Source organism: Neofelis nebulosa, chromosome 3 (assembly GCF_028018385.1).
Source record: "Neofelis nebulosa isolate mNeoNeb1 chromosome 3, mNeoNeb1.pri, whole genome shotgun sequence".
NCBI classification, from domain to species: domain Eukaryota; kingdom Metazoa; phylum Chordata; class Mammalia; order Carnivora; family Felidae; genus Neofelis; species Neofelis nebulosa.
This window is the reverse complement of record NC_080784.1, coordinates 80,486,300-80,505,036: the sequence shown is the minus strand read 5'-3', so window position 1 is coordinate 80,505,036 and position 18,737 is coordinate 80,486,300. Positions and strand designations below refer to the sequence as shown.

Below are 18,737 nucleotides of genomic sequence, written 5' to 3'. Positions count from 1 at the left end.
TGTATTTCTGATATCTCAAAAAGAAATCTTAAATTCTGACAAGATCTGTCTGTTTTCTCCCATGGCAACAAATGTCTGGAGCTGAGAGCTGGCCATGCCCTTTCAGATGAAGCACTGAAGGTTTTCCCCTGCTCTCTACAGATAGGTGAATTCTATACAGAATTCCTTATTTGTGTCACTGGTGTTGTAAAGGATTGGAACCTATCCATACATTTAAAACTTACGTTTAGTTTTCTGGAAATCCAAGTCTTATTACCAGTGCCACACCACAAACATATTTTACGAGCAACATGGGCACAACATACGGTGCACTAGAGAAGTTCCTGCAGCTTAGTGTAATCACAGCATCAGGTTTACAATTTAAAAGGCATGGCCAAGTGCCCTACCACGCCCAAAGGGTGTGTGTACTGACTGACAAGTGCATATCCTGTAGGTTATTACACTCATAAAAAAAATGAGTAATGACTGACTAACTTCAACATTCTCACATTAAAATTCAAGCTGGGCTTTATACAATAGGCTTCCTTACTAACTATCCATTAAAAGAATATCTGTTCCTGTAATGAAACAAAGCATAATCTTCCTTCAGCTCTGTTGCTGGCACTGCTCCCCTTGGTCAACATCCTGCTGACACCACCTGGAGGGAAAAAGGTGCACACCCCTAGGTTTATAGCCTGTTTCTCATCTTCGGAAGTTGCACCTTTTACCCATCCCATGAATGCTAGCCCTGCGCCCAGCCAAATTAAGTGTGCAATTAAACCTGACTACTGTGTGAAGGAATTTCCAGGTATAACCTGCCCAGAGTTACTTCAATCATGAGTGTGGTTTCATGCGGTTCAGTTAGGTAGGCACACATTTTCCTAATGGGTGGAGGCCTCACAGACACTGTCTGATAACATTCTCCTTCTTCAGCTTGTAGGTTTCTCTATTTCCCAGAAACAGAGCCAGAATACTGTCTTCATGTTTATGGTTATGAACACAGCATTACTTATTTCTGCTTTATTCAACTGGCCACCCAAACATGGGCTGAGCGTTTGTTTCTGTCAATCTTGGTGAAGTTCTTGGGAAGATAGGTCCTTCTCTCACCTGAAATCAGTACATATACCTGACTTTGACCTTGGGTTACAAATGTTCTGGAAACCATGATTCCACTGATGTAGCTCATGATCCCTGGGATTTAGGATCTCACTAAGCTGCTCAACTAAATCTTCATCTTAACCTATTCATCTCAGGTTTCCCTCACTCCTGTGTTTCCTTTCCATTACCTCTTGGCTTTGTCTTTTCAAATTTATTTTGGGGGCTCATTTCTCTAGCCCTTTCACTCCAGGTCAACTCAAACTAGCCTCTCTTGACCTTAAACTTCACTACAAATTACGAGACCAGGGCTAGAATTTCCACCTTAATAGCTATAAGAGCTATCCCAAGATGGCCATTCTCTCATGTTGGGGACAAAAACTGTGGTTAAATAAGCATAATTTGGAAGTTCAAAAATCACATAAAATTCCTCATCAGTAAATGAAGAGATACATAAAAACTTTTTTGCAATATATTATCATTTAAGAAGTTGCCAAATTATACTATATAAGTCAACATTATGATCAAGACTTATATGTTTTTTTTGGAAACTGCACCTTCTTGGTAAAGGGATGGAAAAAACAATATTTATAGAAATTTCTTAAAATATCATCCTTGGAATCTTTGTTATGGGACTGTTTACAAAATGAAGCCTACTGTGCCTTTAATAACTATGTAACCAACCTTACAATTTTTTGCTAAAGTCAGCTTAGCTATGTATGTGCAAGGTTTAACTGCATGCTCATTCACTCATTTATTCTGTAAGCATTTATTAAACACTAACCGACTTGTTCCAAGTGCTCTAGATATGAAGACAAAGGGACAACTTTGCTCCTAAGAAATTCTTGACTAGTTGGCATGAAATACCTATAAACAAATAATTGCAATAAAAACTGATAAATGCTACAATAGGGGCTTTGGAAGCACAGAGGAGGTACTAATTAACTTCATCTAAGGAAGTAATAAAAAACTCTATACAAGAAGTCTTAATAAAATACATACATATATAATATCTGGAACAGCCTAAAAGGGAGTGAAAGTTCTTTCCAACTGTGTAAAAGATTGATCTGTGAGGGCTGCACTTAATGTGGAGGTGATGCAGTGTTTGAAGCAGGCCTGGGGTGGGTGATGGAGACTAATTAGCATACGGAAGGAATATGTAGGCAATTTAAGAATTGTGCGGACAAAGGCACAACCAGAAAGTTGTGAGCAAGAAATCAGAGTGGCTTCATGGAAAGAAGTGGTGCCAGGGGGTAAGGGGAGAGGGGAATGAGCTGGGTGAGTATGTAGAGGGCCCAAGTCAGGAAGCAATCCAGAAATCCCAAAGCAGCAGTGTGTTTTGATGGGTATAGGTTGTTAATAGTGTGATGGCAAAATAATGGTCCTCCAAAGACATTTACCACCTAATGCCCAGAACACGTGAATGTGTTATCTTATAGGGCAGAAGGGACCCTACAGATTGAAATACATTAAGGTAGGAGAGATGCCTTTAATCTGGCTTTGAAGATGGAAGAGAGTCATGAGCCAAGGAATATGGGCAGACTCTAGAAGCTGAAAAAGGCAAGGAAATGGATTTCCTCCTTGAGCCTCTACAAAGGAACAAAGCCTGCTGACATATTATTTTAGCTCAGTGAGACCCATTTTGGATTTCTGACCTCTAGAACTATACGGCAACAAATTTGTGTTGTTTTCAGTTTGTGGTACTTTGTTTTAGCACTGATGGGAAACGTGTACACATAGGAATACAGGTGGTTTTCTTGGCCTTCCCCTATGTCTACTGCAAATGAGAGGACTTTGCTGTGCCTGACAAAGCGTGCTGTCACTCAAACCACTGAGACTGACTGGCGGGAACTTCTCTGTAGCGCAGGACCAGAGGGAGCTGTGGTCGGGAGAAGTCACTGGCGGTGTGGAGGGCACACTGGAGCAGCTGGAAGGACTAGTTACACAGGGTAGAGCCTAGGAGTGGCACAGAACCTTTCAAGGGGCAGGGTAAGCAGGTAGAGGCGAAAGGGGTGTATGTGAGTTGAAAACAAACCAAGCCTTGTGTTCGCTGTGTTATGTTCAGTCACGGGATCCTATTTATTTTGAATTTCAAATAACCTAAGGGGAGGCTTCAGATTCTGTTTATTAAAGAGAATGAGTCAAACATTTTGAAAAAAACTGACCTACTGGATATGAAAGCTTGTTGGGAATGGGGCAGTTAGTGAACCTTAGAGTAAATAAATCAAATACAGCTAAGTCTTTTAAGTTTTATTTTGAATCTGTCTTAGACTCTGGAGTATTTTAATCAAATCTCTTATATAATATTTAAAGCCTGATAAGGATTTTTGTTTAATCATGAAACAACTGGAAAGCCAACAATATGTCACCACTAATATTATCTGGAAAGAGTTTAATGATGTGACCAAACCATCTCTACTGGGAAAGAATGGAGAAGGGGGTCAAGATGTCCTTTGCTCTGAAGAACAGTGTGGAGAACAGACCCACTTGAGGTCTTGGACGACACCACATACACAAACATCTGACCCACTGACTACCAGCTTGAGAGGGGACAGCCACAGTGCTGGCATGGGGGCACTCTAAGTGGGGGGGCGGGGGGGAGGAGATATAACCTAGCTCCTTTTCTCTCTCCTCAGTGGGGGCAAATGTCTACACATGTCCAGGGTATGAGGTAGGAGCAAATGAACAAACGTGAGGTGACACCTAAAATGGCATTTCTAAATCTGTTTCTTCTCTCGTAAAAAATCACAAACCTTTCCATGGACTCTCTCACCCCCCAGTTTCCTTCCTGAGATTATTCTCAGCCTTCTCATCTCTTTCCTCACTCTTGGCTCCCCAGAAGAGAGCTGTAGGGTCACTGTTTCAGACTTTTCCTCTCTGACGTTAAGAAACCTACCTTCATCTTTGCATTCTGAACACTCTGTCCCCAAATATTTGTAGCATTTAAATGTAAAATTTAAAAAGTTATTGCTTAGAAATGCACAAACCAGTAAAGTCAGTGGACTAAACGCTAACATGGACCTTTGCAGGGCTGTTAGAGTTGACAAGGAAAATACAAATATGTATTAACTTCAAATATCATTTTTAGGGGACCTCTCCTGATAAAGAAATATTTTCTAAATGCTGATTAGTGATTTATTTAAAAAGAGAAAAGTAATGCTAAATGGAAAAAAATAAATAAATAAAACAATGGTGCTTTAAAAAAAAAAAAACAAAAAACGAGGGCAGGCGACTGGGTCGCTCAGAAGCTTAAATCATGGTTTATGGGTTCAAGCCCCACATTGGGCTCTGTGCTGACGCCTCAGAGCCTGGAGCCTGCTTCAGATTTCATGTCTCCCTCTCTCTCTCTGCCTCTCCTCTGTTCATGTTCTTTCTCTCAAAAATAAACATTAAAAAAAAAAAGAGGGGCGCCAGGGTGGCTCAGTTGGTTAAGGGTCTGACTCTTGGCTTCAGCTCAGTTCATAATTTCCCACTTGTGGGTTTGAGCCCCACATTAGGATCTGCACTGACAGGGCTGACAGTACAGAGCCTGCTTGGGACTCTCAACTACTCCTCTCTCTCTGCCCCTCCCCTGAAACACAAGCTCACTCGTGTGCATGCTCTCTCTCTCTCAAAAATAAAGAAATAAACATTTAAAAAACAAACAATGAAAGGGCTTTCTTATCCTAAGAAAACTGCTGCCAGTGTTCTAGTAACCCCTAGAACAGATGTTCTTGGCTCTAGTGTACTGATGTACAATGCATACTATTTTAAAAGTAAAGATGCCCGTGCTCCCTCAGATTTACTGCATGAGGGTCTCTCGGAGTAGGGCACGGGTGAGTGGGTTTAAAACAAAGACTTGACAGATGAACGTGATATACAGTGAGAACCAAGAATGACTGATCGTTTAATTACACAGTCCTCTTGGGCTTCCTGTTGTTCCTTTGCATTATCTTTTGAATTTGGCTTAAAATTTCTAACTTAACTCACTTTATCAAAAAATAGGAGTATATACAGAATGGAAAGGTATTTTTATTCTATAGGCTTTAAGTGTCTGCTTTAAAATTAAAAACAAAAAAGTGAGCTACTTAACATATGCAAATGTTTCTAAGTCACTATCGTGAAATGCCAAATAAAGATGAAACTGAATTTTCACTGGTGAACTAATTTTAGAATTAGCAATGGCTTGGTTTGAGTCTTTCTAGATTAAGAAAACTTTGTGTGGAGAGGTCTTCAAGAATAAAAACATTAAAAATATTATTCACACAAGTTTGTCTCCTGGCTTCTCAGGCCATTGCTGCAGGTGAGTCCTGAAGTTTCTGAGGGAAATAGTAACATGCTATGGTGGTTCAAGAACTGAAGGGAGCTGAGAGAGAGCTCCTAGAAAGTGGCTCCCGAAGTTCCAGCCTTTCTTCACACACGTTTCCTAGCATCCGTTACAAGAGTGATAAGAGACAGAGACATGGCACATGTTCTGAGGAGACCAACCAGAGCTGCTTCAGTTGTCCTCAGACCAGAAATGACTTAGAAACCTCTAAGGTGGCCAGAAATCTTCATAGTGAAGTTAAATTTTTCAGCAAGAATGTGAAGAGCTTATTTTCACAGCTTGAGTTGAGGGAGCAACAGGAAGTGAAGAATTCCGTTTCCTGACAGATGCTGTAGTTGGAACTGGGAAGGAGCTATGGTCATTCTGCAGGAGTTCGCACTGCACAGCTGCTCCCTTCTAGACAATGTCCCATGCAAGCATTAGCAGATGCCACAGGGCCGTTTGGTAGGATCAGCACGCATGGGAAGCAACTAGGTAAGATGAACCAACCAAATATCAAGGGACACAGTCATGGGAAGTCATCCTGAGGTGCCACCACTTTGATCAATACAGGTCAAGAAGCTATGGGTACCACTCTAAGGCAGAGAGAAAGAACTCCAGGGATTTGGGCCGCTATCAACGGTAAGGATGTTTTTTAAGTACCCTGCTGCAATTTTTAATGCTTATTGGGTCCAAAATAAATCTCTTCATTCTTAAAGATTAGGTCTTTGAAAACAAGGCCAGTTCCTGTCTTCTCATTGCTACATCGGCAACATCATGTGGAACATCTGGAATTTCAGAGGTGTGCGATGGATATTTGCTGAACAAATCAACGAATGGGTTCACCAGAGATGCACTTTTGGAACAGTATGATCCCCTCCTATACAAATTAAATTAATCTTAATATAAAAAAAATAATTAGCTGGTAACTGAGCAACTGCTTATCTTCCTCACTATTTAAACATGTTCCACATTATCATCCTCTCAAAACAAATACTGTACAAACACTGAAGGAGAAACAGAGCACAATTACATTTTGGAGTTTCTGACTTCTTTGACCTAACTCAGCAACTGCCTTTATATTATTGTTGATAGATCTTCTTTTCAAAATAATGAAGCAGCACATTCTGAAGAAACCATTTTTATTAGCTCTGCTAGTTCAGTTTTTAAGAGCCTCCCTGCCAAAATGTAAATCATTATTTTTTCATCAGTAAATAAAGTGCTCGGCAAACGTCTTGACTCTTCTTCCATCTTTATTCCCTCAATATATTGCAGAGAACTATTGGTTTCCTTTATTAATCGCTGTAGCAAGTATGTATAATTTGATAAATCAATAAAAATATTTTTAAAAATCTGTTAGAATTGGGTTAGCCTTTATTTTATTTTTTTGTAATATTCTTACTCTAATACTATTCTTTTTTTAAATGTTTTTTTTTTTTTAATTTATTTTTGAGACAGAAAGAGAGCATGAGCAAGAGAGGGGCAGAGAGAGGGAGACACAGAATCCGAAGCAGGCTCCAGGCTCTGAGCTGTCAGCACAGAGCCTGACATGGGGCTCGAATCACAGACTGTGAGATCATGACCTGAGCTGAAGTTGGACGCTTAACCGACTGAGCCACCCAGGCACCCCAGAATTGGGTTAGCCTTTAAAGGGTAAGTTATCTGTGCCAGAAAAATCATCATCTTAACAGAAACTAATGATATTAAATATCATACATATTTACTACTGAAGGCTGACAGACTGTTGGCAGGTTAGCTGGATGGTTTTCTGTATGTCCTAGAGGTGAGAACAGAGGACTTTATTGTAATATAAATAGCTTCCTCTTCCCATCTTCACAATCATAACATTTTACTGTGAAGACGGGGAGAAGAAGATGTTTATTCAGAAAGGCAACAAGCAGATGATCATTAGTCTCTAGGTTTTCAAATGAAAAAGATTAAATTATATTCCTTAGTGGACATGCCTGTTAATTAAAAGTAAATGAATTCAAGATTTTCACTGTGGGAAATCAGAATTTGAGGTAGACAGTGCAACGAATCCTAGAGAACAGACAGGGACTTTAGCTAGAATGACTGAGCACCCTTTCTAAGTTGACTGAGTATGGTAAACCTATGATGCCTAATTTTAAGTGGTTTCATCTTCTTCCCTAATATTTCCTTAGCCCTCATTCCCTACCCTTCCCATGATCCTAGAGCTCATCCTTTGTCCAGAGCGTGGCATGTAGGGACAGAGAACTATCTTAGTATAGAGATGTTTTACAAGAAAATGTCTACCTTATGCATTAACTGGTGATTTTTTTAAAATTAAGATTTGCTTTATTTATGTTGTGTGTGTGTGTGTGTGTGTGTGTGTGTGTGTGTGTGTGTGTTTTCTGAAGAGCTATATCAAAAAGCCCTGAACTCCAAAATAAAGCCTTAGTAGTTTTTTCCAAGATCATGAAGTTATTGTTTTCCTTTGCCAATTTGCTTGCTAAAAACAAATGTTTTACTTTTAAATATATGGGTAACTTATAACATGTGAATAAAAATCAGGGTGTTGAAAAAATTACTATGATTTAAGGGATTCTCTACAATTAACAGTTATTGTAACTGTTTAATGAGTTTACATTGAGTCTATTATACTCTGATTGCTATCTATACTTATAGCTCCTTCCTGAAAAATGGGATCAAAATCTTTCTTGTCAAAGATCATCAAACTTTGCAGCACAGGGATCTATAACCTGCCACACCAGCCTGGGTAAGGTAGGGGCAGCAGAGGCAAAGGCAGCCATGTGTCTATATCCTCTGGAGGATTCCACCCAATCAGAAGCTCCATTCTGATAGTTAACCAACCAATCAGCCCAGACCCTCTCTTGGAAGTTTGACTCCAGGACACTCAGATGACAATGAAGCTAAAGGGTACAGAAGGTAGCGCCTAGAAACAAGTATAATGAAAATAATGAGTAAGCAAAAACACTAACAGAGGGAGGAGAGAGCTTCCTGCTTGAAAAGAAGCCAAAAAAAGAGGAAAACAAATCTAGAGAAAACCCTAGAAATTGAAACCTGATGTGTCCCAAGCAACATCCCAGTATTTCCCAATGGCTAATTGTGAAATTATCAATATTCTTATAATAAAACTCTATCACCTGGGGTGCCTGAGTGGCTCAGTTGGTTAAGTGTCCAACTTTGGCTCAGGTCGTATCTCATGGTCTGTGAGTTTGAGCCCTGCATCGGGCTCTGTGCTGACAGCTCAGAGCCTGGAGCTGGCTTCAGATTCTGTCTCTGTCTCTCTCTCTCTCTCTCTCTCTCTCTCCTCTTTCAAAAATAAATAAAAATAAAAATAAAAATAAACCTCTATCATCTGAAGTAACTTTTCAAAGAGTGCAACAATAGGAAGCACTGCGAACAAAGCAAAAACAAAAGCTCCCCACAATTTATCAGAGAGTTAGAAAACAGTCATGTATTACAGAAAACAGCACTGAGTGTGTGGAATTGGAAGGCTGCTGGAGTCCAGACAAAAGAGGACCGTACATCCGAGGTGGTGCTCAGAAGGAGAGAGGCTGGCTCTGATGCCAGGTCTCTGGAGATCACCAGGGCCAGTGACAAGCTATCCTGGCCCCAAAAGGTCAGAAAGGCTAAGCTCTCCTGCCCATTAAGTAGAAGGGATGACAACCTACCAGGACAGACTGCAAACAAAAAAGTTAAAGGATGCATGGAAGTAACAAGGGGCCTTTGTATACCAAGCAAAACTTCCCAAACATCTCTGGGTCATATATTTTAAAAGATCCAAGAAAAGCGGCCTACCTGGGTAAGCCCACCCAGACATGAGTATGTGCCTACAAATGTGTATGTTCTTAGGAGGGACGAATCTTTGAATCGAATGTTTCTATTGCTAAGAGGTCATCTGTCACCAAATAAGACACCAATATAATTAAGAGTTTAAAAAAAAAACTAATAAAAATTAAATGCACATACTGATCGCAAATTATAATCATAATAGGTAAACTTTGGAAGAAAAAAAGTCTCAGAAATGAAGAAAAATAGTAAATCTTGAAATTGTGTCTGCTTTGGGACCAATCCTGAACTTTCCTCTTTGAAATTTTGCAAGGTAAAAATACCAGTTGTTTAACTCAAGTCATATTACTAAGAAAATGAATATGGCGTAACTTATACGTGAAGATTCAAAAACCATACTTCCATTGATTTATAAAAATGTGTTATTTCCCTCTGCACTTTACTGTTCAAAAGTCCCACTGAAATTCTTATTGTCTCCAAGCAAGAGGAATTGGAAAGAAAAAAAAAATCTAAGCAATGGTATTTCTTCATAAAACTCAGTACACTTGGGCTTTCTAAACTTATACAGACTACTGCATATCCTGCCTCAGGAGACCCTTAAAGATATAAAAATTGTTTTCCTTATTGGATTTCAGATATTAAACCTCCTCTTCACTGGCGTTGATCCTATAACTTCTCTCACCAGACCCACACCGCGTGTGAGTTTTGCAGGTGACCAAAAGTTGCTGGCAGGTAAAGCCAATTTACCTCAAGTAGAAAAGATCCCTTTTCTTGGAGAATCAGTTATGATTCTGTCACTCTAGGATCTTTGGGTCTTTTGTTTTTCACCCACTTCTCCATTTCAGTTCTCCCAGCATTTCACAGCAGGAGACTGATTTACTGATGTCTCTAGTCTCCTTCCCCCTTTTCCTCCTTTCTGTTCAGGGAAAACTCCTTTGGTTATCTGTAGAATTCTTTACTTCTTCTGCTCAGTAGCAGTATTATTCTTATGTTTCCCTTCTTTTTAGTTCAAAATTGTGAACTCTATTTTTAAAGTTTTATTATAAAACGTTCATATTATTAAAAACAAGACACAACCACTTTTGGTACTTGAACATTTCTTCCTCAGTCTCTTGACTCCTCCAAGTCTTTTCCTATATAGCTAGAATCATAGAATAAGTAAAATTTTAATAATTTTGCATGCTAATTTTTCATTATTACTTTTTTTAGAAAGTTTCTATGTTGCTCTGAATTTTCATCGCCGTAATTTTATTGGCTGATTAATATTGCATTATGTGGATGAATTTTAATTTACAGATTTTCCTCTCTTTGGTTCCATCCTCATCAGTAATATACGAGAGTGTATCTTTGAACACTGCTAGTGTCAGCATCTTGCTTCCCTTCCTTTTTCACTGAGCTGCCTCCTCTCTGTCTCCAGAAAGCAACCATCATGTCTACTGTTGCTACTGCTTCCTGTGTCTGACATCCCTCTCTTCTCACATGACATGATCCATTCCAGGAGGAAGAGGTAGCCCTGCCTGATACGGCCACCCTTTAAAGGAAGGCTCTGGCTAAACCCAGTGAGAGTGATTTTGCTGGCATTGAGGAAAGCTGCAGATAGGCGCTGGAAGTAAATTGGAACCCAGATCAGAAATGCCCTGTGGTTTGTAAAGTCTACATTTCTAAAGCTACAGGAAGCAAGACTTTAATGTTTTAGAGGCTTCATTAAAGGAAAGTGAAAGGGGACTTAGCCTATTCAATGAGAAATGAAATAAGAGAGGGGTGTGTTCTGGAAAAGAGGGAAGACAACGGAATTAGAATTCTTACGTTGCATTTTTTAAGTCTCTGATGATACGATCTTAGATTCCAAGTTCCTCTTCTGTACATGGGAGGACTGGAATAGAAATATCTTGAAGATCTCCTCTATATGCCATGGCCAGAGTGCAGTCAAGTGAAGTGCTCCTCAAAACTTACTCTTGGTCTGAGGGCCACTTGGCTTTAGTGATGTTTTATGCATTTTAGGAGAAGCTCTAAAGGACATGTATATAGATCATCCTCATCAGAACACTGGCATGTAAAAGTGATTAATTCTTTGGAGAAAGCTATGTAAAGCAGTAAATTCTCATGCATATGGAACCAAGACTTTTTTAGATCTACTGATAGGGGCTAGAGCAAGCATGGCAGGCCCAGCTTGGGGCCAGAAAAGCTGTTATTTTCCTTTCAATTTCTCTGTTGACATTCTCACATCTTCTGCTATATTTTCCTTTGCATGCAGCCTAAAGCGCAGCAGGATTTTAAAGAAAAGGAATGGTACTTGTGGTAGGAAGGAGGGAGCGGATCTAGAGAAAAGGGAAGAGGCACATTTTCTGGCTTTAACTTCCGAGACATAAAAATCGACTTGTTCTTCCTTCCTCCCACTTTCTAAGGTAGATGCTAGTGTGGGGACACAGTTAGGATTATACACTAACCAGATGATAAGCTAGGAAAAAAACCGTTGTCAAGTATTTTGGATTCCTGAAGTCTTCAGAAGGGGAAGGCTAATTTTGTTCCCAGAGTGATGACCACTCACCGACAGAAAACGCCGGCCAAATAGTACACTGGGTTGGCAGCTGCCTTATCCCCCAAGAGAGGTAGCAGGGAAGAAGGGTGGATCAAAAGAAACTGCACAGTCCTCCTTCATTAGGACAACGGGTGAGATTGGAACATGTATAAAAAGGTTTCACTTCACTCACATTTTTAAGATTGCTCCACATTAAAAGGTTAAACTTTACATTATCCTTTTTGAAGATGATAAAATTGCTCACATTTCCTATTGCCCAAATTGAAACTAAAAGCAAGGCTTCAAAATAAATTATAAAAGAAAAAGAAAGATTACAATGTAGGTCACTGCAACTCGACACTTAATAAAAGTTAAGGATTTAATCTCTGAGCCAGAAATGGTTAACTCGAATCTGAAGAAAAGAGTATTTTTCATAAATATTATTTCCTACTCTGCCCATTTTTGACTCACTACTTGCAATGACCTCAAGATTCAAAATATGCTTTCTCTCTAGTAAAATGTTTTACCAAAACTCACAAAACCTATGCCTCATACACAGAAACCAACAACAAACTATGTGAATTCTATATTCGGTACTGTGTCAAACCTCACTTACAGATCATTACAGACACAAATAAAAAAGCAGGGTGCTGCTGCCATTAATAGATAATCTGGGCTATTTTAAAAATGCCAATCTACAGGGGCTCCTGGGTGGCTCAGTCAGTTAAGTGTCTGACTTTGGCTCAGGTCTGTGCACAAACTCACAGTTTGTGGGTTCGAGCCCCGCGTCGGGCTCTGTGCTGACAACTCAGAGCATGAAGCCTGTTTCGGATTCTGTGTCTCCCTCTCTCTCTGCCCCTCCCCACCCCTCATGTTCTGTCTCTCTCAAAAACAAACAAACATTAAAAAAAAAATAAAAAAATAAATAAAAATGCCAATCTACAAATAGTGGACCTAGGTCATACAGCAGAGTGACACTGGGTACAGGCTTTGGTGCCAGGGACAGAGATTTGAGTTCTTGCTCTGCCATCCCCTGGCCCTGTGGCCTTAAGCCACTCCTTTAACCTCTCTGTACCTCCATGAACTCACTTCCAAAATGGACAGATTAAAAGTATGTATCACATATGTTAACCGAGGTTGAAAAAGGATGACACATATAAAGTCTTAGCAAAATGCTGAGAACACAGAAGCCTTCAAAAATGCCAGTTAATCACTCATTCAATTAATTAATTCAATAAATGGTTACTGAACACCTACTTTGTGCCAGGCACCGTTCTAGTTACTGGGGAAAAGGCAGTGAACAAAATAGACAAAAATTCTTCCCCTGATGGAATTCACATTCTAGCAGAAAATATCTTACAACTGAATAGTGCTTACATTTATTTATTATTATAGCTAAACCAGTGGGTTTTAACGCCACCCAGGGTACATTTAGTGAAGTCTGGAAACATTTTTGGTTATCACAACTTGGGGAGAAGAGGTTGCTATCAGCATTTGGTAGGTACAGACCAGGGATGCCGATATACCAATGCATAGGATGGTTCCTTATTATGAACTACCTGGCCCAAAATGTCAACAGTGCAGAGGTTGAGAAACCCTGTTTTATTTATTTATTTTTTCAATATATGAAGTTTATTGTCAAATTGGTTTCCATGCAACACCCAGTGCTCATCCCAAAAGGTGTCCTCCTCAATACCCATCACCCACCCTCCCCTCCCTCCCACCCCCCATCAACCCTCAGTTTGTTCTCAGTTTTTAAGAGTCTCTTATGCTTTGGCTCTCTTCCACTCTAACCTTTTTTTTTCCTTCCCCTCCCCCATGGGGAGAAACCCTGTTTTAAAGGTTATAAACGGGCTCAGTTCATTCTTAACAATACACTATGAGGTCGGGAATTATAGATATGGTTATTTTGTTATAGTAACTAATCGTACTTATATTTTATAGAATGGGTTATATAATATTTATAGTAATATTTACATAGTAAAGTTTTACAATATTTGTAAATATTTGTAAGTTATATAAAATTTACATATAGACACTTTAAAAGATACTTCAGTTGTGTGTATGTATATTTAGATTCAGATGTTGGATTTTACAAAATTGATTCAGAGTTTATTTTATAACCAATGGCTGTACCCTTGTGCCATCTAGATTTTAAATGATTCATTTCTCCTGATTCTCACTCACATGCTTAAGAAGGTGATCTTTTGCGCCACATTTGCACTGATTCAGATAACAGAAAAAGGGAACAGTGTGGTTACTAGAAACACCAGACCACAAGTCTAGAGATATAAGACCATTTTACTGGCTGTGATATGTCTGGGCAAGTCACTTAGCCTCTCTGGGCACCTGAGGTTCACCATCGCCAAACCATGGGGCAATAATATCATTCGGATCATGTGTGAAGGTGCTATGGAAATTACAATGAGCATTATCTCCACCCACTGAACATGCACTGAGTGCTTTCTTTTCTTTGCACACTGACTCATTCAATCCTCATCACAGTCCATGAGGCAGACATGCTGATCACTACAAGTTGAAGATAAGGAAACATGGGCACAGAAAAGGTGGTAGCTCCCTTGAGGTTACATGGTCAAGAAGTAGCTGGATTCCCACCCAGGCAGTCTGGCTCCAGAGCCCATCCTCTTAACCAGCAAGAGCCTCTCTGGCTGAGCTACTGTGTCACATATTCAGGCCACAGTCTGACATGAACAGTCTCAGCTGGCCACGGTCCATACCCCTCTGGATTTCTAAAAGTCTCTCTGCTCTCCATCCTGCCATTTTACTCACCAGTCCCGACTAGCAGCCTATTGGTTCATTTATCAAAGCAAAGAAGGATGAAGTCTCATTTGATTTCTTTTTCAAATTACTTTATTTCTTTTAATTAGGCAACATGTGTACATAACACATGCATTAAACAGAATACAAAATTCAAAGCCATGGAAGAGAATACAATGACAGTAATTCTCCTTCCTATCCTTGTCTCTCAGCTACCCAATCCTTTCTACTGAGACAACATGACCAGTTTCTTGTTTCTTGTATACTATTCCAGAAATGTTCGATACAATATATATTTTTTTTCCCGAAACGGATATACCACTAGTAGTAGACAAAACATCTATTTTGCAACCTGATTTTTTTCACTAAACAATATTTTGGAGATCAATCCATACAGAGCTTCCTTTATTCTTATTAATGTCTGAAGAGTATCTGTAATTTATTTAATCAATCTTGACCACATGAATAATGTATTTCTGATGGTCAACAATGTTATAATGACTATTTTATGAATTTATCATGTCTTACTTGCAAAAATATACTTAGGATAAATTCCTAAAAGTGGAGTTATTGAGTCAAATGTTTACCATTTTACTGAAATAGCTAAATTCCTCTCCATAGGTGCTGTATCACCTTATTTCCACCTCAAATGCATAAGATCACCACTGAATTTTACTTTATCTCTATATCATCAAACAATATATCATAAACATGTTTTATTTATTTTTGACATTTGTAAAAAATATCTTAAATTTGCGTTTCTCTTATTATGGTTAGACTGAGACTCTTTTCATGTGTTTCAAGTACCAATTGTATTTCTTTTGTCTATAAGTGTTCTGTTCATATTCTTGTTCTGTTCAATCTCATTTTTTATAGGAACTGTCTTTTTCTTATGAAATTGTAGGAGCTTTTGATGAAGAAATAAACCCTTTGTCTGTAAGTCGCAAGTACTTTTTCCCAGCTTCTTATTTATTATTTGCCTTTGAAGCAATATTTGATTTGTAAATAGTGTTGATTTCCTCAATTCTTTTAATAGCTTCTGAGTTTTATACTTAGAAAGGTCTTCTCCACTTGAAGAGTATTAAAGAAATATCCATGTTTTCCTTTAGTACTTCTATGGTTATATTTCCAAGTTTAAAACTTTGAAAGACTACGATTTATTTGGGTGGAGATTATGAGTTTGGATTCAACTTTCTTGTTTCCCAGATTGCTTCCCAGTTGTCACAATAATTTCTGGTGAATAATTGATCCTTTTACCACTGATCTGGAATGCCAAATTTACTATATACAAAAATCTCATGTTAATTTTTTTCTTGACTTTCTGTTGATCTTACAATCAGTAAACAAACAGACCATTTTAATGACTATAGCTATATCATATGCTTTATTATTTGGTAGAGCTAGTTGCCCTTACTATTTATCCTTTTCAGAATTTTGTTGCTTGTTGTTTAAGAACTTAGAATCACCAATTGGTAATTTAGTTAGGACTGTGTTACATGCATAAATTAATTCAGGGAAAACTGATACCTTTAGCACACTGGACCTTCCCATTCATGGGCACTGTATACTTTTGTGTTCGGTTCAAGTCTTTTACCATCCCCACCACCCATCCTACCCCCCTTTTGGCAGGTTCATGTGATATTTCAAAGTTTCTTTTGTTTTTGTTTTTCTTTAAATACAGGTCTTCCTTTATTACATTTATTCTTAGAGTTAGAAATGTATTCATATCTGATTAATGTTATCACATATAGGGCTTATTTCTAAACAGACATTGTAATAAAAACTGTTAGTTATGGTTTTATATAAAAAGTCATTCATTTTTGTGTTGGTTTTGGTTATGTTCCCAGTTTTTGAAACCTTCGCAAACTCAGGGTTGAAAACTTCACTAGGACCACAGCCACATAACATACTTTTTTTTAACTGCTGCTAAGAAAGAAATACTAAAATGTTTTAGCATGAGTATAGAACTCGTTAAGATTTTTAGAAATCTTTGCTCCATGTTAGCTTCATCTTAAATTTTGGGAGTATACAGAGCTTCCATCTTAATTTTTATTTAACTAAAAACACAAGACTTACCTCCTAAATTCATTCCAGCTTGAAGACATTTCTGAAGTCTGCAGGCAGGACAATTCTTTCGTCGAATCTTATCAATGATACAGTCATTTCTTCCAGCACATAAATAGTTGTGTTGCCCTAAATTAAAAAAAAAAATTGTTAAAACAAAGACTACTACACTAATATAAAGTACTAATATGTATAATCAGAATATGATTTTGATTCATATTCATCATATGAAGATGAAAAATTCATCTTTCCTGCCTTGAAATTTCTTTTAAAAAATAGATGAGAAATATGATTTACAGATAATACAGGCATAGGAATGCTCACTTTAACCTAACACAGACATAACAGAGTCACTTTAAAATAACATAACATAACAGACTTTATATTACAGATAAGATTAATACTACATTTATTTCCAACTCTCATATACGTACAGCCACGTTCCCTCTCTCTGAAATTTTTGATAGCTGCACAAGCCCTCACAGGCAATGGTGCAACTTTCATTCAGATATCACAGCAGCAGCAAAGTGAATTATTCGAAGGCCCTCTTGCAGTTGTTTAAGCTATGCCTGCCCACCATTTACACGTGTGATTTCAGTGGGAAGACTTTTAAATTATACAACTGCAAATGTTTAACTATTTCATACTGTGGACCAAACTGTAACTTCAAACATTCAGATGTGGGAATATGCTTAGCGAGAGGCATCTGCTGGCAAAATGTAAAATTGTAGCCTAGTTCTATTATTCATTTATTAATTTCAAAAATAAGTACCAGGCACTATTAGAAACACTGAGGAGAGGGGTGCCTGGCTGGCTCAGTCAGAAGATCATGCAACTCTTGAGTTTGTGAGTTTGAGTCCCATCTTGGGTGTAGAGATTAAATAAATAAACTTAAAAAAAAAAACACACACACACACTGAGGATCTAGCAATGAGAAAGGCAGTCAGAAGTCCCTGCTATCATTAACTTTCATTCAATTGGGAGGAGACAGTCAACAGACAAGGTAATTAGGTAAAATTTACAAATGTTGGACAGTTAAGTGCTAGGGGGACATGAAGAGAAGGGGCATATAACATGGTGGAGATGTGGGAGGATGTGGGAGGATATTGATATTTTAAAAAGAGTAGGGAAGACCTTACTCAACGATGCTTTAAATAAAAGTCTGAAGGAAATAAAGGTGCTGTGTGGACATCTTGGGGAGAAAATACACTAGGCAGAGGGAAAAGCGAATGAGGGAAGGGTAGGGTTGGGGAGGATACTTGGCATATTTAAGGTACAGCCAAGTGTGAAAGAGTAGAAAGCATGAGTAGAAAGTAAGAGGTAAGGAAAAAGAGCTAATGGGAGTCAGATCACATGAGGCCATAGTAAAGATCATATTTAAGACTTGGACTTTTTTACTCTGAGTGTAACAGAAAGGTTCGAGCAGAGAAATGACTTGATGTGATTTACACTTAGCAGGATCACTCTGGCTGCTATACTGACAACTGACTCAGCAGATGCAGGGAGATCCGGGGTAGGAGGCTATCACCACAATCCAGGGGAGAGATGATGGTGGTTCTGGTCAGTGTGGTGGCAGTGACAGTGGTGAGAAGTGGTCAGAATCTAGATGCATCTTAGAGGCAGAACTGTTAGCATCTGCTCATAGACCAGAGAGAAACAGGAGTTAGAGAAATTAAGATTCTTGGACTGAACCCTTAGGAAAAATGGAACTGCCATTTAAGGGCATGTGGTTTATGTGAAACTTCCCCAGTTCAGTTTTGGATGTGTTAAGTTTGAGATGCCTGAGAGGGATCTAAGTGGATATGTCAAGTTGGCAGTTAGATGCACAGGTCTGTGTCAGGGAGAGGTCTGGGCTGGAGATGTAGTCAGCTTGTGGTCATTATTTTAAGCCATGAGACTGGATGAGATCATACAGAGAGTGAGCACAGACTGAAAAGTGAAGAGGTCCGAGGACTGAGTCATGGGCCATTGAAAACATGCAGATAAAGGAAAGAAGGGGTTTCACTGATTACTGTAAAGCAGTGAATAAGCTCTAAAGCACTCCCTTCAGACTAGGACTCTCCTGCTCCCTTGGTTGAGACTAAGTAAATTACAGTACATACTCAATAAAAATAATATGTGTTGCTTAATGTAATTAAAATAATTTAATCTAGAGCACATTCTCGGTAACATTATGGTAAATCTTAGTAATAATAACAATAAACAGTACTAGAATAGGGAAATCTATCAAAGTAAAGAAATGGA

The 18,737-nt window shown here is 38.6% G+C and overlaps 1 protein-coding gene across 4 annotated transcripts in view; it reads right to left on the bottom strand.

The window, feature by feature from the left end:
- The window catches only part of NR3C2 (nuclear receptor subfamily 3 group C member 2), a 358,647-nt gene that overhangs the window by 93,504 nt on the left and 246,406 nt on the right, over positions 1 to 18,737 (bottom strand). For all 4 annotated transcript variants that reach the window (XM_058721206.1, XM_058721208.1, XM_058721205.1 and 1 more), the window contains exon 4: positions 16,506 to 16,622. In XM_058721206.1, coding sequence (XP_058577189.1) covers positions 16,506 to 16,622 — 117 coding nt within the window. The remainder of the gene's footprint in view (positions 1 to 16,505; positions 16,623 to 18,737) is intronic.